Source organism: Phoca vitulina, unplaced genomic scaffold (assembly GCF_004348235.1).
Source record: "Phoca vitulina isolate PV1807 unplaced genomic scaffold, GSC_HSeal_1.0 scaffold16, whole genome shotgun sequence".
Taxonomy (NCBI): domain Eukaryota; kingdom Metazoa; phylum Chordata; class Mammalia; order Carnivora; family Phocidae; genus Phoca; species Phoca vitulina.
The window spans coordinates 37,350,220-37,375,042 of record NW_022589719.1 but is presented as its reverse complement, the minus strand read 5'-3'; the positions used below and the strand labels follow the sequence as shown (position 1 = coordinate 37,375,042).

Genomic DNA, 24,823 nt, shown 5'->3' with positions numbered 1-24,823 from the left:
GAGCCACTCAGAGTCCACTCCTCACTCCCAGGTGCAACAGCACCGGGATTCTCCTTCCCAGAGGCCAGCCTGGGCCCAGGGGGTGCTGCTAAGGCCACACAGCCCCCCGGACTGGAGTGGAGGGCAGAGCGGTCCACTCAACCTTGCTGAGGAGGTGGGGTGGGCACTGCCGACCTGCTGTGAGCAGGCTGCTGCCGGGTTCTGTCTCGGGGCCAGCATCTGGACTATAGTCACAAAACGGGGCAGCACCATGCCACGGGGGGAAAAAGGGGGAGGCCACCAGGCTTTCTGAGTAACAGGGAGTCAGCCCACTGTCGACAGCAGGTGCCCCTGGAAAGCAAGGCAGGCCAGTCTGGGAAAAGAGTCCAAGGCGGGAGGCAGTCTGCAGCCCCCAGGCCCCAGTGCAGCAAGGTCTGACGGTGCAGGGCCGTCTCACAAACACTAACCACAGCTCCTTTCCAAGTCGGAGCCTGGACAGAGGACAGAAGACTCGGCTCAGACAGAAGCAGCGAGGAGGCTAATCCAGACAACAGAAGAGGGGGACTTCTAGCGCACGAAACTAAAAAAAAAAAAAAGACATTTTAGGTGCTCCCCCCACACCACCAAAACAAAATTTAAAAAGCCCAACTAAACAAGAAAACTTGTTTTACTTAATTAGAGGTCAACAGAAAAGGGTGGTGGGTGAACTGTACTTGGTCACTGAAGGACGGAAGGAGCGACCAGGACTGGAAGGATGCTCCGCACCATGAGACACCTGCCCCTCAAGATAAAAACCGTAACTCACAATTTCAAAGCCCTTCTAACAATTAGGAAAATACAAGCAGCCATGAGAGAACTGTGCTGACACATCAGAACTAGAGAGACTCAGCGCCTGAGGCAGAGGAGCTTAACCGTAGAACCAGGCCTCGCTGTTCCCTCCAGAAAGGCGCACGAGCGGCTGGTGCGCCCGGACTCAAAGCCCAAGACTGCTTTAATCCATGAACTCTTCTTCAAACGTGTAGGACTGTAAACCCTGCCGGCCACCCAGAGCAGATGCTAGGGAATCAACTCCTCAATTCTGAGAGCTGGTAAACAGAGGGAAACATCAAGCATTTATCCTGAATTTCCTACGTTGATTTGGGATATCTTGGGGTAACCAAGTCATCGACAGGAGGTCTGTGGTCAGACCGTGGCGCTCCAGGCTGCCTGGACACAGGCACGTGACCTTCAGCAATGTGTCTACACCACCTGCTCTCTCCCTCTCACCCAATGAGGAGAAACAAGACACCAAGTAAACAACAGCCTGTGCCCAACCCCGACCTCAGTGGCACGTGGGGACCACGCACAGGCTGAGCTCTGCAAAGGGAGGTTTTCTGGCCAGCACAAAGAGAGACTCATGACACCAGACGTGTTCTGAATCGCACTCCCTCCCTGCCCATGGCCACTGCCAGAACCTATCACCTCTTGTGAGCTGAGGCCAGACCCCATGCAAGGATGGCCTGGAAGGACATCCTCTCTGCTGGGCCCAGCACCCTCCTGCTCCTGGAGTGCGGGAGGAGGAGGTGCTCAGTGGCCAGACAGGGCCCCATCCATTCATCTGTCCACTCGCTCTGACGGGGCTCAGGGTCTGTTTCCGTCTCCCGGGCATCAGGGCTTCAGGGCGGCATCCCCAGTCACCCGGGGTGGGTCAGCAAGCCGGAGAAGGCACGGCCACAGTATCCTGAGCTGCCACAGTAGCCACTACAAACCACAGCTCCCTTCCCCAAGTGGCTGCTTTGATGCCCCAGACCCCAGCCTCTCAGACACCTCTGCAGGGGCCTGGGTGACTCACCTCCACACAGGGTGCACAAAGAAAGCAGCCTCAGGGCTCTTCTCACTAATGCCTGACCCAGGAGCCCCGTGCCCTTGTGGGGGCCCCTCCAAGACAGATGTGGTCAGGCAGGTCTGTGCTCCCCGGGGCCTGGGGTCCCTGGCGAGAGGTTGGGTGAAGGCAGCAGAGGAGGCTGAGGCAGCCCAGTGCATGGGGCTCTGTGCACCCACGGGACATGCACTGCCGGGCACCTACCCTGGGCCAGCCCTAGAGACCCTGGGACACGGCACCCAAGAATTCACTGCCCTGCCTCCAAGGGGATGGCCAGCAAGTGGAGCCGACGGAAAGGAACAGAGGCTGGAGAGAACCCAGCACACCACGGGACCCGAGCAAGAGACTGGGGCTGGGACCTGGAACCTTTTTGTCCTGGGCAGCCTCAGCCACCTTGGTGGGGAAACGGAAGACAGGCTGTGGCACTGATGTGGACGCTGCCCCAGGAGAGGGGGAGGCTACTGGTGGGGCCCGGCGAGAGTTCCGGAAATCTGTAGGGGGGACACCACAGGGCTTCACGTGGGCCTCACGACGAAAGAACAGATTTGTTTTAGGAAGGGACGCCAGAGCCCAGGTTCACCTAAGGTCACGGTGAAAAGGATGCTCACTGGAGCAAAGACAAGCTCTAGAAAGTCCCAACCGACTCCTTCCACTCTTTGCACTCCCCAGACTCGAGCATCTCCAACCTCACAGCTGAGGTGAGCAACACAAAAGCCAGAGGGATGACTGCAGATGAGCAGCAAGGGAGATCTGATGTTCTTTCTCAACAGCTTGAGACAAAATACTACTGAGCAGCAGAGACATGAAAAGCAAGGATCCTACTGATTTTCATTAATAAAGGTGGCTTTAAAAATCTCCCGAAGGAGATCCAGGCTGTGACAAACACGCAACGAATGCATTTATCTGGGAACACCTACTGCTTTGTGTGTTACTGTGCCTCTGACCCCAGAGTCGGCCACCAAACTTCTCCCACAGGTCCCATCCATCCCCTTTCCCCTGCCTCCCAGGAAGGGTCTGGTCTCTGTGGCCTCAGGAGCTAGAGGGTGGGCACACACTTTCACGTCAGGGGGCTTCTGGAGGGCAGACCGGCTTGGTGACCCCCAGAGACCTGGCCCTCCAGGCGCCCCCCCCCCCCCCCGCCTGGACTCTGCTCCACGGGCTTCAAAGGCTAGCAAGCCCTGAACTGTTTTGTGTTTTTTTAAAGATTATATTTATTTATTTGGGAGAGAGAGTGAGAGCGAGAGAGCAGAAGCAGGGGGAGCGGCAGAGGGAGAAGCAGGCTCCCCGCAGAGCAGGGAGCCCGACGCGGGGCCTGATCCGAGGACCCCGGGGTCCTTCACTGACTGAGCCACCCAGGTGCCCCACCCTTGGACTGTTTCTCACCCCGATACCACATCACCCTCACCTCTGCCTCCCCCTTCCCTGTGGCTCTTATCCAGTGACTTCAGATCCTGTTTCTCAGCTACACTGAGTGGGGCAGAGCCAGCGGCCTCCTTTACTGCGCCCTTTAGTGCAGTGCGGCTAAGCGCCTTCACATGAAAATATGTTCTGTCTTATTTTGGGTTGAAGAAGCAAGTCACTCTCAAACTATTAAGAAAAAAAATATGTGTGGGGGGAGGGGAGGGGTGCAGGGTAGAGGGAGGGAACGAGAGCGCACACCTGAGTGTGATGTTCGGGAGTCTGGGTGGGGTGTTAGAAAGTACTGAAAGTATTTTTGCAACCTCTCTAACTGTAAAATTACTGCAAATAAAATCTAAACAGCGGCAGCTGGGGGTGGGAGAGCGGCTCACGTCCAGAGGAGCAGGAGCTCCCCGGACAGTCGGGTTCTCAAAGCAACACCAGGAACCGGAAGCCAGTGGACGGACATCTAAAATGGGCAGGAAGAAAGCCAAGCAAAACTGCCCCATGCAGTGAAAACACGTGTCAAGAACGGAGGCAGTTTCAGGCCGACAAAGATGGGGAGCCCCTCACCAGCGGCCCAACACTGAAGAAAGAAAATGGAAGGGAATCCTTCAGGAGGGAGAAAACCAGCCATGAAGGGAGCAACAAAAGCAGCAGATCCACAGAAATCTGCTATCAAGAAAATACACAAATCTAAATAAATACCAAGCATATGAACCAGAGATAACACTTTCGGGGTTACAACGTATTAAGTGAATGAGCGTGTCCGTGAGTGCACGCGAGTCCCACGACCGCACAAGGGTCTGAGGTCTGGGTGCTGCAGGGAGGGGGACAAAGCGGCTCATTAGCATCAGGCATTAAGTTTAGGGTCTGCGCTGTACGTAACCTCTAGGAGAAAGGAACGTGAGTGCATAGCTCCCAAAGCAGAGGGGGTTAGGAGGAGGTAGGATTTAAAAGAATAAGAGGTGCCTGGGTGGCACAGTCGGTTAAGTGTCTAACTCCTGATTTCAGCTCAGCTCATGATCTCAGGGTCGTGAGCCCGAGCCCCACGTCGGACCCCATGCTGGGCATGGAGCCTGCTTGGGATCCTCTCTCCCTCTGCCCCTCCCCCACAAAAAAATAAAAAATTAAAGAATAATAATAAGCATATTCAAATGAAAGGCAGACGAGCAGCACCGCGGGCAGGCCTGGCGAGGTGGATGGTCTGCTCACACATCCGGCCACCACCATACACATTAAGGGGAAATAGGCTAAAAGGAAAGCCGATCCGTGTGTCACCCACTTACGTGACCATTACCAGACCTACGAGGTCTGCCATGTGCAGTGCAGAGCCTTGGGGCAGCCCCCCCTCCAGGACTCTCCCGCCTGTTTCCTGCTCTTCCTTGAGGTCTGGCTGAGCCCCTTTCGCCCGTGCCACGGGCCACACATTTCCCCGGGGCTTTGGCCTTTTCGTTCTTCCGGGGCTATCTTTTGATGAACAGAGCTTCTTAGTCTTAATGTAAACCAAATTCTCTTTCCCTTTATGATCAGCACTTCCTGGCCCTATTTAGGAAAAATGTTCTTAACCCAAAGGCCAAGAATAGCATCTTCTATGTTATCTTCCAGAACAGTGCCGTCCGAGAGAAATACACCACAAGTCACAAACACCAGCCACGTCTATAATTTCAGATTTTCTAGAAGTCACATTAGAGAGTAAAAGCAAACAGGTGAAATTAATTTTTTACTAATTCTGCCCAAGTTATCGTCAACGTGTCATAGATGATATAAAAACATTTTACGTTATTTTTTTCCAACGTCTAGGTGTTGTACACTTCCACACATCTGAAGTGCTTGGTGAGCACGCATGGCTCTAGAACTTTCATATCTACACTCTTCCTGGCTCAATTATTCTTTGTATGGTGTGAAGTATGGACAAAGTTTTTTGGTTTTTTTTTTTTTTTTACTATATGGATATGCAGTTGACCTAGCATGCTTTATTACAAAGACTCTCTGGACCTCCTTTTTTTCTCTCTTGAACAGTCTTGCCAGAGATTTTCCCTTTATCCCTATGTTTAAAACATCAAACTCTGGCCTTGATGACTCTGCTGAAGATCCAGTTTCTGTCGCATCAGCTGCCGCTCCCAGCTCCCACCCTGCTGTCCGGCCCTCCACCTCCTCTGGCTTAGACCACTCTGCAGGTGACCCCTCCCTTTCTGATCTGTGCATCCAAGGCTCTGTACTGCTCTCTGGTCTACTTGCAGTCCACAAATCTCAATCGGTAGTATTTTTGTTATCTTTCAGCTAAAAATATTTTCCACTTTCCATTACGAATCATTCTTTGTCCCCCTGGTTACTTAAAAGTATGTATCCTAATGTCTAAATATAGGGAGATGGCCTCTCTTCGTTGTTGATTTCTGGTTGGATTCCACTTTGGCCAAGAACACACTCTGGGTGGCTGCACTTGGCTGAAACCTGTTGAGGTTTCGGTCAGTCTATGAATGTTCTCTGAGCGCTTAAAGGGGTGTGTAGCCTGCGTTGTTGGGCTCCGGGTTCTCTCTATTGGTTAAAATGTGTGAATCATGGTTTTCAAATATTTACGCTGGCTAGCATGTATGGTTAGGATACAGCTAAGCTGAGCTGCTGTGACAAGGACCCTCCCTTCCCCTGCATTAGTGCAGGGCAGGTGGGTGGACTCAGCCTCCCAACACCTTCCTAAGGCCCCAGGCCAGCAGGGCAGCTCCACATCCTCCCCAGTGGCTGTCCAGGGACTCGGGAAGGTAGGAACAAGAGGAGGGGCAAAGCCAGGACAAGCATTTTTTTTCCCCCTAAAATTTTGTGTCCCTTTACCAACCTCTCCCTATTTCCCCCAGCCCCTGGCACTACTCTGTCACTCTGTTCCTGAGTTTGACTTTTTCTTTTTTTAGATTCCACATATAAGTGATACCATGCGGTATTTGTCTTTCTCCATCTGGCTTATTTCACTTAGCACAATGCCCTCCAGGGTCACGCATGTTGTCGCAAATGACAGGATTTCCTTCTTTGTTAGGGCTGAATGGCATTCCATTGTGTATACATGCCACATTTCTCTGTCGACCCACACACGTTGGTTCCATACCTCGACTGTTGGGAATAATGCTAGAACGATGATGGGAATACAGACATGTCTTCAAGATCATGATTTTGTTTGGATAAATACCCAGAAGAGAAACTGCTGGATCATATGGTAACTCTGGTTTTAATTTCTTGAGGAATCTCCATACTGTTTTCCTCAGTGCACCCCCCACTGCACCAACTGACATTTCCATCAGCAGGGCACTTCTCCCCCATCCTAACCAACATTTGGTATCTCCTGGCTTTTTTATGATCCCCACTCTGACAGGTGTGAGGTGATAGCACAGTGTGGTTTTGATGTGCATTTTCCTGATGATGAGTGATGATGAGCATCTTTGTAGGTACCTGTTGGCCATCTGTAGGTCTTCTTTGGAAGACAGGCAGATGGGAGACTCTCCAGGCCACGAACACCACATGAGCATAGGCCAGGGGTCTCAGTTGGAAAGGGCACATCGGAGGGCTGACCAGGCTGCAGGCACCCCTGGGGCGGGAATGGGGGTGGGGCTGGAGGGAGGTGGGAAATTTGGACAAAGGGTCTTTTAAGCAGGAATATGACACGAAAGCTCTCTGATGGTTTGTGGAAGATTGGAGTCAAAGATAAGGACATACAGCCCCCAAGCCCACATGTGGGTGCCTGCATCTGGGAGAGCCCAGGGCCCCAGGGCCTGCCTGGAGGGAGCCCAGCAAATCCATGGCCCTGACGAGGTCCTGCAGTCTAGACTGGCCCCTGGACCAGGCCCGCACCCAGAACCATGAGGTGTGTGAGCAGCAAGGACATGGCCTGGCCTGGCACAGGCTCTGGGCCCTGGCACATAGGCCAAAGAGTACAGTGTTCACCCTAGACCCCTGCAAATGTCATTTCAGGGGACGTTCTATTATTTGTATTAGAAATCGAAGGACCCAGACTTCTGGGAAAGAAAGGACACATGGAAAACAGTAGTGCTCCTATGGACTGCTCCTGGCAGGGACACCTGGCTCTGGGGGGCAGATTGGCCCCATAATTACTGTTCTCCCAGCTGCTGTGTTACCAGGACCACTCTGTGACCCCAATTACAGCAGAATTAGCATAAAGCACTACCAGGACAACTGGGGACATCTACAGGTACCACATCTTGATCCTACATCTGAATCACTGGTCTAAAAACAAACCATCAGAATAAACTCAAAGGCCTGAGTCCCGTGGGCCCTGGCTCTGGCCCCTAAGCTACAGCCCACTCCCACTGCCTGGTCCCATCCTTGCTCCCCCAGGGGACAAGCCAGCCCGGGCCCGGCACCTCCGTCACCTACGGCACTGCAGGTACCAGCTGCTGGAGGTCAAGCAAGTACCTTGCCAGGTCAGCACGGGGCCAGGACACTGTGGAGACCCCAGCCACCGAGTCCCGCACAGCAGCGCCTGCTCCTACGACGTGGTCACCACTGCAAGTGAACAGAAACGGGTGCCACTGGAGCCAGAGGCCAGCCCGTCGCCCCAGCCGCCAAGGTACCCCGGTCCTCACACGTGGGTGTGGCTGTAACTCAGGACCCGACAGGGCGGCCGGCAGGCACACCGCTGGCGGCAGGAGGGGGCTGCAGCTAGTCTGCGGCACAGCAAAAGACGGCGCCTCTGGCCACACTGAGCCTGCCACCAGCGCTGGCCCCTGCTCAGCCCTGACCCACGTGTCCCCGCTGTGCTGACAGGAGCAGGAAGCACGCTGCACGCAACGGGAAGCAGACTCGGGGCAGCAGAGGACATGGACAGCAGGACCCCTCAGGCCCCTGGCCTGTGTGTTGCTCCAGCAACGCCCCCAGGGCTTGGCCAGACGCCAGGTACAAGGACCACCAGCCCATGGCTGAGGTGCTCCATCCCGAAAAAGCACGGCAGCTCCCCTGAGGTCTCCATCTGGGAGTTCTCCTGGAAGTGCCCAGAGCCCTGGCACAGAGCAGGGAAGGGCCTGCTGGGCAGGAGGCGGTCTGGGCCCCAGCGCTGGCTGGCACAGACCCACCTTCTGAGGCCTCCTGGGCCCCCTCATCCATCTCAGGCCCCAGTGGTCCAGGGCAGAAGTCCGAATCAGGGCTGGGCAGGGCCCTGGAACCCGGTCGAGAGGGATGCGAGCTCCATCCACAAGGACCACCAGCAGGGCAGTGGGCTGTGCCCTCACATGGGGCTTCAGGAGAGAGGACGCTCTTCAAGCAAACCAAGGACCACCGCCACCGTCCTGGTGACAGCTCAGACCGCAGGGGCCAGCAAACCACAAACACTACTCCTTAAAACCGTGAGTCCAGTGAGGAGGCCAATACGGAGCGCAAGCCCCCACCCACCCAGGAAGAAGCACCGCTCGCAACCGCAGCCCTGCTCCTCACAGATCGCCCTGAAGACAGTGAAACACCTCGGGGGGACCATCCGCATCACCGAACAACAGCTGCTCCCAGTCGGCCTTGGAGGAAGTACACTAAAGCCGACAAGGTCACAACAAGACAACACATTTATTTTCACATGAATTATAAATGCCAGGAACTCTCAACAGAACTCAGCTGAGCCCAGCACTTCTTCAGCCAAAAAGGTAGGAGGCCTTCCAGCAGGAACAATAGAATGTACTTGAAAACAAGGATTTTAATTACAAAGCGTTTCAAAACCCTGGCGGGCAGAGAAGAGGCACGGGTCTCCACCCTGTCAGCCAGGAGCAAACGTGCACCCCAAGACCAAAGCCCAAGGCAGAAACAAGTCCCCTCTGCCCATCCCCATACAGAGCTCAGCCCGGATGCCCTGCTCCCAGGAGGCAGCAGGGACAGCCTGTGTGGTGACAGAGTGACCCATAAGACACACGCCCGTGTGCTCTTGGTGCCTTTGAGCTCTCTGGGGCTTCAGCACGTCCGTCTCTCTGAAACCAGGAAATCTGATGCCAACAAGGTGCATGCCGACCGCACACCAGGCGCCTGCTACAAACTCTGTCCCAGCCAAACCATCCTGTCCTGCAGGGCAGGAGCTGTGACCCAGGTGCGGAGGCGCAGGGGCAGCCGTGATGCCCGAGACCACCTGGCCCGCAGATGGCACACCGAAGGAGCACCCAGGCCTCCTTGTCCGCACCCCCTCCCAAGAGCGGTGCCTACAGGACACAGGCCTGCTGCCAACTCACCTGGCCAGCTGCCCACTGGCAGGTGCGGGGTGCCCCAGCATGGCCTTCACCCTGTACACACACTTCCAATGGTACACACACTTCCAATGGTACACACACACCATGTATGGCAGATGCTACCCGGGGGCCTGGGGAGAGAAGATGAAGCCCAGGCCCTGAAGGGGCAGCACTCATAACGTATTTTATTCTGGGTGCGGGAAACCCAGTGCAGCACAAAACGCCCCTCTCATGGAAGGGAGGGAGCACAAAGGTGCCAGCTCCGTCCTCCTGCTGAAGCCACAGCCCTCAGCTGCACAGCCCATATCAGGGACTCTCAGGAGAGCTCGGGCAGCCTCAGGCCGGGCGCACTTTCTGCCCTGGGCCACCACCCAGCTCACCCAGCATGGGAAGGAACGTCACACCATCCACAGCAAGAAGGAAACACACTTTGTCCGGCACTGCCGAGAGGACACCAGGCCCCCTGGGAGGACTCCTCTCTGCAGCCCATCATCAGCTGTAGGCCAGGGCTGGGGGGTGAGAACAGCATCGGCGGCCTAGATTCCTTCTCAGCCCTTCTTTGTTCATTCACCCCACAGCCAAGAGGACGCGGGGCAGAGGGACTGGGAAAAGGGCTGGGGGGGAGGGGAAGGGAGGGAGTGTGACTCGCCCACTGTGTGAACCGTTCACATGATGATCCTCCTGGGGACTGCTCAGAGCCAGGACTCCTACTGTCCACTGAGCTTCCAAGAGGACCCCAAACTCATCCAGCACCTCAGACGATGAGTACTCCTTGAGGGGCACTTTGAGAAACCCTGTTCTAGGTTCTCCACGTTGCCTTCTCAATACTCTCTGCAGCCTCAGCGACCAAACGCAGCCCCAACGGGCACTGGGCAAACAAGGGGCTCCTGAACAGCTCATGACACCAACATGAACTGAATTTCTTCCCAAGAGAACAAACCAAATGGTACACACACTTCCAATAACGCATGCATGTGTGCTTGTGTGTGCGAGTGTGTGGGGGGGGCGGTGATGATAAAGACTGTACAAGAAAATATGGAATGCTGGGATCACCCCCACACACAAGCCAGGAGGAAAAGGGCAGGGCACAGGGCCAAGCTCTGGTCTGTGCCTACAGTCCTCCCCAGGCTATGCCCCGGAGCTGCCAAGCCAAAGGCTTGGGGCTCACTCTCTCGGCCCAAACACGCTCACACCTGCGGCATCGCTGTTCCCCAGCCAATGCTCTGGTCTCCCAGCACACACTGGACCGCTCCGGGTTCTCTGGCCGGGTCCCAGCACGGCTGAACGCACACTCTGCTCAACTCATGAACGGATGCCCTCGGGAAACATAGCAAGAAGCAGGGTCATGGGGGTAGTCCCACTTGGGCCAGTTTGAGCATCTCCCCCACTCTGTCTTTGCTCTTGTTCCTTTAAGAACAAACTCTAAAATCTTAATACTTGGGATTAATACCCCTAAAGTATACAGACCTCAGGCCAGTCATAAGAAAGCTAGACCACTCTGCACACAAAGAGCAGACAGGTGATTCACCAAGAACACAGGGGCTCCAAGTACGAGAACGTCAGCCTCAGCCCTCTTCAAGGAAACGTGCACTAACCAAACACCCCTCCTTACTTACCAAAGCGGCAAAGATTTTTTTCATAAAAGAGTAACACAGGCAGCTGGTCACAAAGCAGAGATGAGTGCATGCCAGTGCTTTCAGGAACGTGAGTGGGCAGAGCCTCTCCCGGAAGACGCTCACAGGCCCTCTTTCGGAGCCCGCCAGTCCCCTTCCAGAATTCTACCCGAGGAAATGCCAACGTTGGGCAGCGACTCATGTGCACGGATGCTCGGAACCGCTATCCGCTGGGAGAAGACACCCTAAACACCCCGCCATGGAGGACTACGGGAGTTACGGCACACCCACAAGGGCCACCCTAATCTCCTGCCACAGACACTGACTGCTGGGGGGAGTCCGCACCCCATGTGACACCAGTTTTCAGCGTCGAGTCACGGTCTCGAGGTGGTGGGATCACTCACTTTTTGATTTCTGCATTCCCTGTGTTTTCATGTTTCTACAACGGACTTGTGAAACCAAGTTCCACGGGAGCAGGGACTCTGTCCGCTCCCTCACGCCATGCCAGCAGGGGCCACAAAGGAACACCTGGAGGTGCTCAAAAGGCAATACAGGAGTACCTGAGTGTCAGCATATCTATACTCAGGAAACTCTTCAGAGTGTTTAATTAAGATCTTGGGATTCCTTAGACTCTCCGCACATCCAAGTGGACCTCCACCTTCTTATGCACTTTGGTGGCCCAGGCGCCCCAGTGCCCCCTGCACCTGCCCCCGCTACTCTCTCTCCTCCCTGGGCCTCAAAGAGCACTCTCCATAGAGGTCACGGTATTGGCTCAAAAGGGTGCAGCCACTAGAGACAACAAATGCACACATGTCCACTCTGGTGGCTCCGGGCACAGCCCCCAAGACCGCCCCTACAGCACGTGGGAAGCCTTTTACCCATCCCACGTTTCCCTGTATATCCCAACCCAACCAGCTGGGGAAATGCACCCACGCTGCTGTGACAGGCCCCCTCTGGCCTGGTTCTGCAGGTCTCTCTGCCTGCCAAGCCACACACATGGCACTGACGATCACCAGCACCTGCAGACTGCAGTCAAGGCCCGGGGCAGCCCTACATCGGGGCCGCAGCTGCTCAGGGCACCCCCCGTGACTCATGGCCTACAGCCGTGCGGTCTTGGCCTGGCCCAGGCTGGCTCCCCTGCACAAGGCTGACACCTGGAGCTGGATCGTTCCCACTTGGGGTCATCTTGGCAGTACGGGATGCTAAGCAGCATCCCTGGCCTCCACCCACCAGGAGCCAGAAGCCCCCATCCAACCCCTGCAACGTCCCCAACCAAAACCTCCCCAGCAGGTGAGATCACTCCAGGTTGAGACCCACCGGCAGCCTGCTCCGTGCAATGCTGCTGAGGGCACGGGAGCGTCCCTCACTTCATGCAGGGACTAGGTCCTGAGTGTGCCAATGCACCAGGCTCTGAGGAACCAAACGCGGGTGCGAGTCAGTCCCCACTCTTCAGAGGTACAGCCTGGTGGGCATAGAAACCAAGCTGGTGCTGCTAGCTCGTGTCTGCAGTGTCGACGCAGGGCCACCGCACACAGCTGGTCTGAGAAGACAAACTACAACCCCAAGGAGACCAACACCACATGCCCATCCTTCTGAGCAGCCAGAAGGGACTGAGGATGCCCTAGGAGCTCCCAGTGCAGAGCCTCCCACCCTCTCCTCCCAATCAACTAATGACCCATCCTCACCCGCCCTCACTGGCCACCCCGGTGCCAGGCACCTCCACGTGGGCAACCTCAATCACATACAACCATGGCCGCCATGCAGTAAAGAAAACTGGCTCACTCCCACTTCTATGGAAATGAAACAGGCCGAGGAGGATAAGGACCTAGAAGGCCAGAGGACCAGCCCTGCTGCCCACACCTTCACTTCCAGCCCCCAGCAGCGGTTAGGAAGTCACTACCAAGATAAAGCTGCAGTGACAGGAGCACACAGCTGTCTCCCGTCGGCCTGCAGTGCCCTCTATGCTGCTGGACCTGCTGCTGGACCCGCGGCCAGACCTGGGGGCCCACTCGGTAAGTATCACCTCCCAGGCACCCCCTCCCACTGCCCCTGCTGGGAACGCTATGCTGGTGCCCCCATTCTTTGAATTGGAGACAGTCCTCGTGAACCTATCAAAGGGGTCTGCTTCGGGGAGCCAGGGTTAAGCAGAGACAGGGTGGCTGAAGGGGTAAACTGCCCTGAAGGAGAGGCCCGCCCCAGGGTCTGGTGGCTGGGGCTTCTAAACCACTGCGTGAGTGTCAGAGGGGAAGGCTGTGTGCTGTGACGCCTGCTGCCGGATGGGTTATTTTTAGTTTGTATTGAAATCCCAGTTAGTCAGCCTACAGTGTAAGGCTAGTTTTAGGGGTACGATCCAGCCACTGCACACTCCCATACATGGCCGGGTGCTCATCACAGGTGCACTCCCTAGTCCCCATCCCCGGCTCCCTCCCCACCTCCGGCAGTACCTTCCCTGTGGACTTCAGTCCTCCCTTCCTTTCACTCAGAGGCCTGGCTGCAGGGTTAGGGTCCGGGGCATTCACTGCTGCTCCACGGGCTGGGAGCGACCCCTCCCCAAAGGCATCCCTGGGCCAAAGCGGTCTATAGGCGGGAGCACAACGGGCCAACGCTCTGCCAGGCAGGTGCTACTCACATTCCAGAGTCCAGCTCTGCCTCCAGAGGGACACCGGCCGCGTGTCCTTGAGGGCACGTGGCCACGGGCAGCCATCTGCACCACAGGAAGCGACTCCCAGTCAGCCCCCCTCCCCCGTCCCCACATCTCAGGCTGACAGTAAGGGGGAGACAGCCCTAGCAGGTAGGGAGCAGCCTTGAAATGAAAACAGCCACAGCCTGGAAGCGTATTTGTTTTGGAAGCACCTACTTAATGAGCAGCTGGGGCTGGGTGCAAATGCCCACCTTCTCCTCTCCCTCCTGGAGGGGCGATCCTCTATGCTCCTCTCTGTGGCCCCACAGTTCCCAAGGAACCCACAGGATGGGCCAGAGGGGCCGCAGTTGTGTGCAGAACCCGGAGCCTACCCGGGAGGCTGGACTGAGCCGACGGGCCCTGAGCCTGGGATCTGGGGGCCTACAAGATTGGAACCTGCTGTTGGCTCAATGTCCTGTGCTGACGGACCACGTGTGTTTGACAAGGGAGCACAGTCTCCGCCCCGTGGAGTGTCGCGGGCATGGCCTTGGTTCTCACCAAATCACCTGCTTGACAGCAACTAAAGCACCAAGTTGAGGCCAGGTCCCCACGGCCTCCTCAAAGGCCTGCCCAGGGAGGGGCAGACAGGGAGAAAAGGTGGCAGCCGTCTCTGGAACAAGCACTGTGAAAGCCACAAACTGCCCGGGACACGTGGCTCCTCCTTGCTGCTGGCCCTCGCAGGGCTGGGTCTGCTGCTTCACTCCGCAGGTGGAGAAGCAGTCAGCAGAAATGGGCACCCAGGTGCAGAGGCAAGCCTAACCGCAGCTCGGACAGACCCCTCGTTGCTGCCTCAACAAGCTGTTGAGAGAAATAAGGCCAAGGTGAAAAGCAATGTTGTGCATCCTGAAGCAGGCTCAGGGCAACGGCTCCCCGGACCAGAGGGCCGAGATGATGGAGAACGGACACTGGGGCACTGCCTGCTCAGGATCAGACACCTCCGTGGGGGCACGTGGCTCATGCTAAAGCAGACGCCTCCTTTTCTTTTCTTTTTTTTTTTTTTTTTTTAAAGATTTTTATTTATTTGACAGAGAGAGAGAGAGAGCACAAGCAGGGGAGTGGCAGGCAGAGGCAGAGGGAGAAGCAGGCTCCCCGCAGAGCAGGGGGAGCCCGATGTGGGACTCGATCCCAGGACCCTGGGATCATGACCTGAGCTGAAGGCAGTCGCTTAACCAACTGAGCCACCCAGGCGCCCCCAGACGCCTCCTTTTCGAGGCCACTCGCGCGCAGGCGGGGGCACTGGGCATGGTCTCTGCTCCTGAACTTCATTGCCAGCATAGGCGTGACCACCCCCCAGCAGGCCCGGATGTGGGGGGGAAAGAAGGGGATGGGAGGACAGAGGGGGGAGGACGAAAGGCAGTGGGGTCTCGGCGCTGGGACGGCACAGGAGGAGGTGGGGGTGGGGAGCAGGCACAGGCCAGGCCCCTGAGCCCACGAGGGGAAGGGTGGTAAGAGAGTGGGTCTGTGCGGCTGCCCCCAGCAGGGAGGCGACGGGAGAGGGCAATACGGAGCTCTGCCGTGGGAAGAATACTCCGGCCAGATGGCTGTGCGGGAGGGCCAGGATGGAGCGGAAAGATGAACAAGGTGGGTGCGGGCAGGAGCAAGGACACACCCCTCAAACGCTCTGGGAAAAACTAACGGGTACTGACCAAGGGCCGGTCTCGGTGAGGCCAGGCCAGGACCAACCACACCTCCCAGGCCAGCACCCTCTCAGCCTCCGAAGAAGGGGGCAGATCCCAGGGATAAGAAGCCACGGCCCCACGCCCTCGGTGACAAAGGCGGCCGCGCCGTCACTACCCGGGGCCACAGCACGCCTGCGAGCCGTCCTGCAAAGGCATCAGGACAGGCTGGGGGCGGAACCCAAGGGACGGCCTGGCAAGCCCCAAGCACAAAGGTGGAGGTGGGAGAGCAAACGGGGCTCGCCAGCGCCTTTCCGACCACACCGGGGCTGTCTCAGCAGAGGTGCTGGCATCTGGCAGGGGGGGCAAGCCTGGCATGACGACATTTTCCCAGCTCAGGCCCCACAGCTCTGGGAATGGGCAGGCCACCGATGGAAGGTGCTGTCCACTTGGGGATGGCGTCAGGCAGCCTCAGAGAGTGCCAAGCCCCTGGACTCCTGCCCTCTGCCCGCAGGCACCCTGGAAAGCCAGACCTGCCACAAAAGCCCTGGGCTATGCTCCGGGTGCCAACCTTGCAGTCCTGAGAGCAGCTGGGCCCAGAGGACAGTGTGGCCATCAGACTGGGCTCTCCTTAGGGACCAGGACACCAGGGCTACCTGCACACAACAGCAGCTCTCCAAGAGCAAGCAGATGTGACAGTGACCAAGTGACATGCTGGGCGGCAGCCCGGCTCTAGGGGCTGCAGCACCGTGAAGCTCTCAGTGAGGACACACTGAGAGGGAAGGCGGTGGGATGGCGAGAGGGATGTACCTTGCGCACACCGGGCCCCACCCAGAGGGGGCCGCGGGTACCGTGCCACTGCGGGTGCTATGCCCGCAAGCCACACCCACAGCAAGCCCCAGGCTGGGGGCGGGCAGGACAGGGACAACTCCCACCCCAACCCCGCCCCAGGGTTCCAAGAAGGAATTACAGGCCAGGCTGGTGCTGAGCCCCATCTCAGCTGAGGGAGGCGGGGTTCTCCACAACATCCCCCTGGGGCGCACTCACGCTATGTGTGGACACCTCACAAAATCCCCCAACCACGGCTAGGAAGGGGACTACCGGGGCCGTGTTGCAGATGAGCAAACTGAGGCTCAGGGAGCCCTAATGAAGCTGCAGAGTCAGGATTCAACCCTGAAGCATCTGGTCCCTGAGCCACATTGTCCTAAACACCTCTGTGCAGGAAAGTCCACCTGGGCACCTTCTCCTGACAGACCTCACCTGCCACCCGAATGAAAGGCTCAGAGCTGCTACAAACACCCGGACTCCCAGGGATAACAGACCCAGCATTCCCACCCATGCACCTTGGTCTGTAGATGGGGCTGCCAGCCACACCCCTTCCCCACACGGGAGACCCTTTCTTCGAGAGGTGGCTCTGTGACTTACTTGTCTGACCAACACAGCACAGCACAGGTGACACTCATCTCCAACAGCTTCCACCATGGCTCTGCTCTGGAGCAAGGCCACGCAGAGAGCCCTTGCCATGGCGTCTGAAGTGTGGCCTGGGGGCCAAGGTTAAAGCTCTTCTCCTAACCACATGAAGATGGAACTCGCCTCTCCCATTCTCGCACCCATGCACGGCAGAGCTTTCCAGAAGCGACGAGACTTGTAAGATTTTAACAGAATGAACCCAGAAGCAGATAGAAGGATCTAGCTCATGAGATTTGCAAAAAAGTCAGACCATTCGTGTCACGCTTCTTATTCTACAAAATACAGTTGTTATTCTTTCATCAAAAAAATTTTTATGCTAACATACACTGGGTTTATTATTCTTTTTAAATGAATTAAAGAATATTTTTACAAATTTCTTGACTTCAACTTTTTTTTTTTTTAAAGATTTTATTTATTTATTTGACAGAGAGAGACAGCGAGAGAGGGAACACAAGCAGGGGGAGTGGGAGAGGGAGAAGTAGGCTTCCGGCGGAGCAGGGAGCCCGATGTGGGACTCGATCCTAGGACCCTGGGACCACGACCTGAGCCGAAGGCAGACGCTTAACGACTGAGCCACCCAGGCGCCCCTTGACTCTAACTTCTAATATGGTAAATGTTGATAGCTATAACCCGTACAAGCTCAATAATTTTTAAGAATGTAAGGGGGGGCTTGAGACCAAAAAGTCTGAGAACCCTGCTCCAGAGTCCATGTGCAGAGAGGCCATATGGGGAAACTGAGGCCCCTACCCATCAACCCACAAAGTTGGGAGAGGTGGTGGTCCTCGTTTGGAGCCACTAAGTCCTGGGTTCATTTGAGAGCAACAGACACCACCCAAAGCCCAAGCTGAGAAACTGCTAAGACAGGCCCTAGAAGAGAGACACGTATATCTGGCACAGTGGGGCCAAGTACAGTGGAGCCCAGGACTGGATGTGGGGCACACACCTACAACCTGGCTAAGCCTCCCATACTATTGCTGGGAGTTGAACCAGCAAGCCATTCAGGGGGGCTCTCCCTGCTGCCCTTGGAGGACACAGCCAACGAAGTGGGGGCTGACCACTCCGCTGGGTGCGGGCAATGCAGGCCAAGCCCCAACACAGTGGAACTCCAGAGGTGCCATGCTGTTGGAGAGAACATTCCGCTAGCCCAGGGCCAGCCTGGTGCAAAGGCTGGTGGAGAAAGGTTTCTTGACCCTAAGGGGAAAGACGGCATACGTCCCTGCTTTCCAACGTCAACCTGCCTTTTGGGGGAGAAGCTGCATGCCTCTGTGGGAGCTCCGTGCCCTCACCCTACACAGAAATGCTCAATTAACACTAACCAAAAATCGCCACCAGAAATGCTCAATTAACACCAAAAATTGCCACCATTACCCAACATACTAGCAACATTCCAAACAAACAAAAAGATGCGTTCAGTCGTAGGTGGTGACTACACACCACGCTATCCCTGGGATGTACCCAGGAACAGCTACAGGAAGGAGAAGAATGAATGTCCCACCCCAGCAACTGTGCATTTTCAGCTCTTTCAAGCTAGCAAAGGAAACCGTCTTCAAAGAGAAAGGAACCTGAAGATGACAACGTGAATGTGGCCACAGCCCAAAGCCACACAGTTCCATGCAGGAACAGCACCACAGCTCCCACGTGGCCTGGACACCCCACCCACCACCACCTCCTTCTCTAAGCTTCCACAGTTCACTCCCCAGTTTCGATTGTTCCTACTTCCACGTTCCCAGGCAGGGTTCTACAGAGCAGCACTCAACACGGATGGGTGTGCCCCAGCCAGGAGAAATCCTGTACAGAAAGAAAAACAAACACGGGGAGACAAAGAGCGGGAGGCACTCCCGCCAAGTCACACAGGAACAGCACGCACCTCCTCCTCTTCCGGACAGGCCGACACTGGCAGGAGGAAAGGCACACACGAGTCACCAGAGGGGACCAAGACCAGCTCCCTGACCAGCTCCCAGCGTCCAGGTGCCCGAAAAAAGTGCAGAGCGCACCTCACCGAGTACCTCACTTGCCACATAAGCACGTTCACAACAAAGTCAAGAGCATGGGGTTTGGCTGTGTCTGAGTTTCTGGGACCACCACAAGGGCGATGCAGGAAATGCCGGGACAACGGGAACGCCAGCACAGGCATCCCCACCGAGGCCTCCAACACCCACCTTCCTAAACCACAGGGCCACAGTGGAGGCCACGGCTCCCTCCCACAAGAGACCTTAGAGCTGACGATGGCCCCGCTGTACCCAGGGAACCCCTCCCAAGCTGCGGCTAGCTGTTGACAAGGTCTGGCAGCCTGCGTCCCAGTGCCATCTGGCTTTTCCAGGACTCTGGGTGGTGGCACGCGGTGCTAAGAACAGCAGGACAAAGGCCAGAGGCAGGACACCGACAAGGGCGGACCCAGGCCCTCCCGAGCTGCAGATGTCTCGGAAGCCCTTGCAATGAAGACAGGCTGCCCTGCCCAAGGCCGGCAACGCTTCCCGCCCAAGCACCTGCTCCCTGGCAAGGCGTTTCTGCAGCACCTCGGCTGAGTTCCCATCCTATCTCCCACCAGAGGCACAACTTCGAGGACACTCTGCACAAGGCTCCCAGGGGACACTCCAAGCACAGGGACAAATGAGAAATGAGGTGCTGCTGAGAGCTCCCGGGTGCACAGGGCTCGTCCCACGAAGGGGTCCATGTGACCGCTGCTCTCTTCAAAGGGAAGCTGAATGCAAATCAGCCCCAGGCAAGCACCTCAGCAGACCCAGGCCCTATGGACTGCCTGGGTGGAGCCATCGGACCAGCAGCTGTCCCTGGAAGTGTCCCGCACTCACAGCTCCACGGGCTCAACGGTGGGAGGACACTTTTGCCACGTAAGCCTCCGCACCTCTGCACAAGCCTGGGCCAGGACCTTCCCTCCTTCCTACCTGGAAAATTCCTGTGCATCTTCCCACAGGAGCCAACGGAGCACCCCTGCTCTGAGCCACCCTGACAGCCTGGCCTCCCCACCTCCAGCTCCACCTCATTCACTCCTCCACGCTCCGTCTCCCATGTCCGTGGCCCTCCTGTGCCAGCCTGGGAAAGCAGAAACTGTGTCTCCCTGATCTTGGAGGCCCAGGACCGGGCCCACGACAGACAGTGAATGCAGTCAAGACCCGGCGGTCTCCTCAGCTTAGGAAGTGGTCCAGCTCACTGTGGGAAAAGGCTGGGTCACAGCAGCATCACTCATGATGGGCAAAAAGTGGGAACAATCCGGATATCAACAGAGGAGCAAAGTACGCAGATCTCCGTACCCCGGAATATCATATGGCAATGAAAAGGACTGATCGCTGATACGTGCACAACACGAACAAACTTTTAAAACATTATATATGCTAAGCGAACAGGTCACAGAAGACCTCATGTTGTGATTCTATCTGTATGAAATGTTGACGACACAAGGCTCCTTGGGGCTGATGGCAACATTTGCAAGTTAAACAGTGCTGACAGCTACACAACCCTGTGATTTTACTAAAAGTCACCTAATTGTTATCCTTAAAACATGTAACCTTTATGGTATGTAAATTATCCCTCAATGAGGCTGTTAAAAAAAGGCTAGAGACTCGAGCAAGTTCAGTCGGGGTGTCCTCACCTCAGGTGGGGTCTGTCATTCCAGGCAACGTCCTCCCCTGAGGCAAAGCGCAAAGAAAAAGTCATCAGCACCCCACGAAATCCCCACACAAGTACCTGCGCACAGGATTCTATCTCCTTCAACTTAGCGCAAGATTCCTGAAGGCAAAGCCAGACAGGCCAGAAAGCCCTGCGGCCATTTAGAAATACCTGCCCACTGACCAAGAGCACCAACCTCCATCGCACTCCGCGTACAACTGCCAACCCCGGAGGTGGGTCTCCATCCAGAGCCAGAGAGCTCTCAGCTACAGAGCTCACCCACCTCATCACTGCTCCAGGAGCAGCAGGGCAGCAGCAGCCCCAGGAAGGGGGCTGTGCGTGCCTGCCCCTGCCCTGGCTGTGGGCCCAGGCTGGAGGGCGCAGGGCGGGCATGTCCCTGCAAACTCCACCCTGTCGGCCCCACCCAGGACCCGTGGGAGGGCTGATCTGCTCCCCTGACTCCGAAGTGGGAGGAGGTGCATTTCCTCTTCTACATTCCCAGATGCTTGGAAGCTTCTGGACTGTGCTTTCTGTTGGGTAAAAATTAAACTGCACTTCTATCATCTGCTCACAAATGCCTGTCACTGTCAGTTAAGAACAAGACAGAAGTTTTCCCCACACCACCACACCCTGTGCCGTGGGGCCCCTCACTGTCTCAGGCCATGTGGAATCTGATGCAGCTAATGCAGTGTCTCTTCTGGGGCTCACTTCCTTCCCACTGGCAGGGGCGCCATCCTGTCGTCAGCTGTCCAGAAGGGAGATAGCCAAGGACAAAAGACACGACCACACCACAAGTGGTGACCCTTTTTCAAGTTAGAAATTACTCTTTATAAAAAGAAAGAAAAATTACTGTACACCTACTTCACCAGCCAGTTCCAAGTCCAGCAGAGGAAACGTACAGTAAAACACATGGATGCAAACTACACATCACAAATTTTTCTCCAAGTAAGTCCCAGCAAACTCCAACAGCAAGTCGTAACATGCTGGCGTTATTCTTGGCTTCCCCTGGCAGGTTTCCTGCAAGACCTCCCTTTCCTCAGATACGGCCGCCCGTGTCACTCAGCAAAGCACTTCCTGTGACAGGGAAGTGGGTCCATTCACTGCTCTGCTGGCGACAGCTGTCAGCAGAGAAGGCAGGAGCGGAGTGTGCCACTACAGCGCAGTCCATACAGTCACCTGAGATGAACCAATGCAGAGAAACTCTTTCTTAAAAAAAGAACAAAAACTGTTTAAAACATAAGAAGAAAACCACATTCCAAACTACCTAGTTGATAATAATGGTGTGAATTAATAAAAATAATCAAGAAATAGTGTTTAACACACTTCCTCAATTCTTCCAGGCTGAAAACCAGTTAAAGGGTTAATGGCCAACTAAAGCCCCAGCACTGATCACACAAAGGTGCCTGGCAGGGGCACGCTCCTTCACCTGCCACTGGCTGGCTCTCCTCAAGGAGGGTGGGACCACAGGGAGGGACGGGGGGGGGGGGTCTCTGCTGCCACCTTGATCTGCAGCTGGAAAGCAGAGGCCTCAGCCTCCTCCTTTTCTACAGCAGATGCTCAGTAAATATGTGGGAGGGGCAGAGGGCACGGGCCCTCCCAGCTCTCATGTCCTGGATGATAATACCTTGAAAACAAGCTCTGGAGGAACATCACTACTTGACAACTGAAATCCTATCACTTTTGTTTAAAAAGGGCAGGGGGATTCACAATTAAGAAACTGTTGAAGAATTCATAATTCACAATGTCCACTGTGCAATCCACTAAAATTAGAAACACACAAAGATAACCAAACTCCATCCTAATCCCTCTTTTGAGATCTCTGGTGTCCTTTGGAGCTGCCTATTTTATAGCCAGACAGCAGTAAAGGCTCCTTCCCTTTCCAGGGCCCATGGAAGCAGCAGCTCCAGGCCGTGTCCCTTTCAGAGCTGTCTTCCTCCAGCACCTGGACCAGCCTCCTCAGCACGGGACCCAGGAGGGGAGGGCTCCACTGACCTCACCCAGATGACCGCCTGCTTCCCAAAGTCTTGACGAGGGCCTCAAGAACCCGCCTTGGCAAGCCTAACTGTGGGGTTAATTTCTGGATATTCACAATGATGACAGTAAAGTGGACAAAGCACAGACCCCAGTCAGTTTAAAAGACTGTCTGCTGGTCAGCACAGAATACCTGCTTCTTATGGACAGGAACACACACACAGACAAAATAACCATCAGCTGCCTCCTCAACAACCCCAGACTTCCGACACAAAGCACGGTGAATTCAACCCACCCAATCAATAGTCTACTTCCCTGAAACAGACTCCCTGGGAGGCCAGGTGGCCTCCAACATAGTTCCTCCCAATAAAGTCAGAAAGCATCTGTGATTCAAAAAAAGCAAACACAGCTGCGTGGCCTCGACGCTCAGCGCCTGTGGGTTACAAAGGCCTCCTACAAGCCCGATCTCCACACTAACAGCGGCCGACACTCGCCAATGCCAAGCAGTGTGCGAAGCGCTTTCCTTGACTACCTCGGTTTACCCTTCCAGAGCCCTACGCTTTCCACTTCACAGAAGACTTTAAAAGAGCAGGTCTGGAGAGGTGCAGCGATCACCTCAAGTCACAGGGCCAACAAGCAGCAGGGCTAGGGCGGCAGTCTGCCTCTCCCAGAAGCCTGCTGAGCGGCCGCCCCACCGTGGGCCTGCGACCCCGCGCACACCGCCCTCTGGCCCCCGGCCACGCTGGGCACTTCCCTCTGGCCTCTTGATCCACCCAGCCCTCGTGGGCTCACCTCCCCCGGCTTCCCCTTCGCCGGCCTCCAGCCGAGCGGCAGGCCAGAACGGCTCTGACCCATCTCCTCGGTTATCCCGACGGCACCCTCCCCTCCGCCCTGCGCCGCGCAGGCACCCGCCGCACCCAGAGACAAGACGTCCATCCGACCTTGCGCCTCCCTTCCAGGACTTCGGCGTCAGACAAGCACTTCCACCAGCCCCAGGCCAACGGCAACAGCTCCCCCCTCGCAGCCCAAGCCCCTGGGATGACTGCCCCGCCCTGCCCCCGGGGGTGGGGGGATGAAAACGAGAGCCAGGCAGAGATGGGAGAAGGACCCCGCCGCTGGCGAGAAGTGCCTTCTCGTCCCTCAAACACAGAAAAGTTCTGACAAAGGGTCCCTGAGTCGGAGGAACTTTCTGAAGACGACGTGACGTTTCACCTTCGCTGCTCCAGTTTCCAGCAAGCCGCACGGACAGCGCACCGGAGGGAGAGCCGCCCGCGGCTGCCGGCCCGACGCTCCTTCCTACTCCACCCTCCGGCCCGCCGCCCGCGGCACCCTGCCTCCCCGGCAGCCTCGCCCCGAGCCCGGCGGCCGTGCGAGCAAACTTGGGCCGTTCGGCTTCTCCTCCTCGCTTCCGAGAACTGTGCCCGGCCGGCGTGAAAGTTCTTTCTTCCGGAGCCAGTTCCCCGCGGCGCCCGGCGAGAGCGGCTGCCGCCCGACGTCCCCGGCCGCCCGACGTCCGGCGGCTCGGCGCGGGCGCCTGTCCTGCCCAGGCCGGCCCCGGCCCCGCTCCGAGCGGCTCGCGTCCGCGACCCCGTCCCCGAGCAGACGCCCCTCGCCCGCCCAGCCCGCTCCGCCCCGGCCCGACGCCCTTGAGCGGCGCCGCCCGCAGCGCGCCCTGCGACCCCCAGCGCGGCCCCGGCCCGCCCGCCCGGCCGCCCAACTCACCCCATGAGCCAGTCCATGGCTGCTCGGGGCCCGCCGCCCGACACGCTCGGCCCTCAGCCCGCGGCGGCGGCGGCGGCCGGAAGTAAACACTCGCTCGCACACTCCCACACGCGCGCCGCGGGCGCCGCAGGAAGTGACGCGCCCGCGCGCCGCCTGCCGGGAAACGTAGTCCCGGCGGCCTCTGCGGCCCCACCGGCCCAACCTGGATCTTGAGCCGAGCTCTCCTCCCCTTTCTTCCTTTCCCCTCTTACACCTCCACCCCACCCCTCCCGTGGCGCCCCGCTCCCGGACAGCCCCCATGCCCCGGATGTCCCCTCACGCCCCGGATGTCCCCTCACGTCCGGATGTCCCTCACACCCTGGCTGACGCCTCACACCTGGCTGACCCCTCACACCCGGGCTGACCTCTCACACCCGGGCTGACCTCTCACACCCTGGCTGACCTGTCACGCCCTGGTTGACCCCTCACACTCCGGCTGACCCCTCACACCCCGGGCTGACCCCTCACACTCCGGCTGACCCCTCACACTCCAGCTGACCCCTCACACCCGGGGCTGACCCCTCACGCCCTGGCTGACCTGTCACGCCCTGGTTGACCTCTCACATTCCAGGCTGAACCCTCACACTCCGGGCTGACCCCTCACACTCCGGGCTGACCCCTCACACCCCAGGCTGAACCCTCACACC

The 24,823-nt window shown here is 57.0% G+C and overlaps 1 protein-coding gene across 1 annotated transcript in view; it reads right to left on the bottom strand.

Moving 5' to 3' along the window:
• Positions 1-24,239, bottom strand: part of MOB2 (MOB kinase activator 2) — a 79,188-nt gene extending 54,949 nt beyond the window's left edge. Inside the window, exon 1 of the mRNA XM_032414596.1 lies at positions 24,138-24,239. Within this exon, the coding sequence (XP_032270487.1) occupies positions 24,138-24,154 (17 nt within the window). The 5' untranslated portion in view covers positions 24,155-24,239. The remainder of the gene's footprint in view (positions 1-24,137) is intronic.
• Positions 24,240-24,823: the final 584 nt, after the last annotated feature.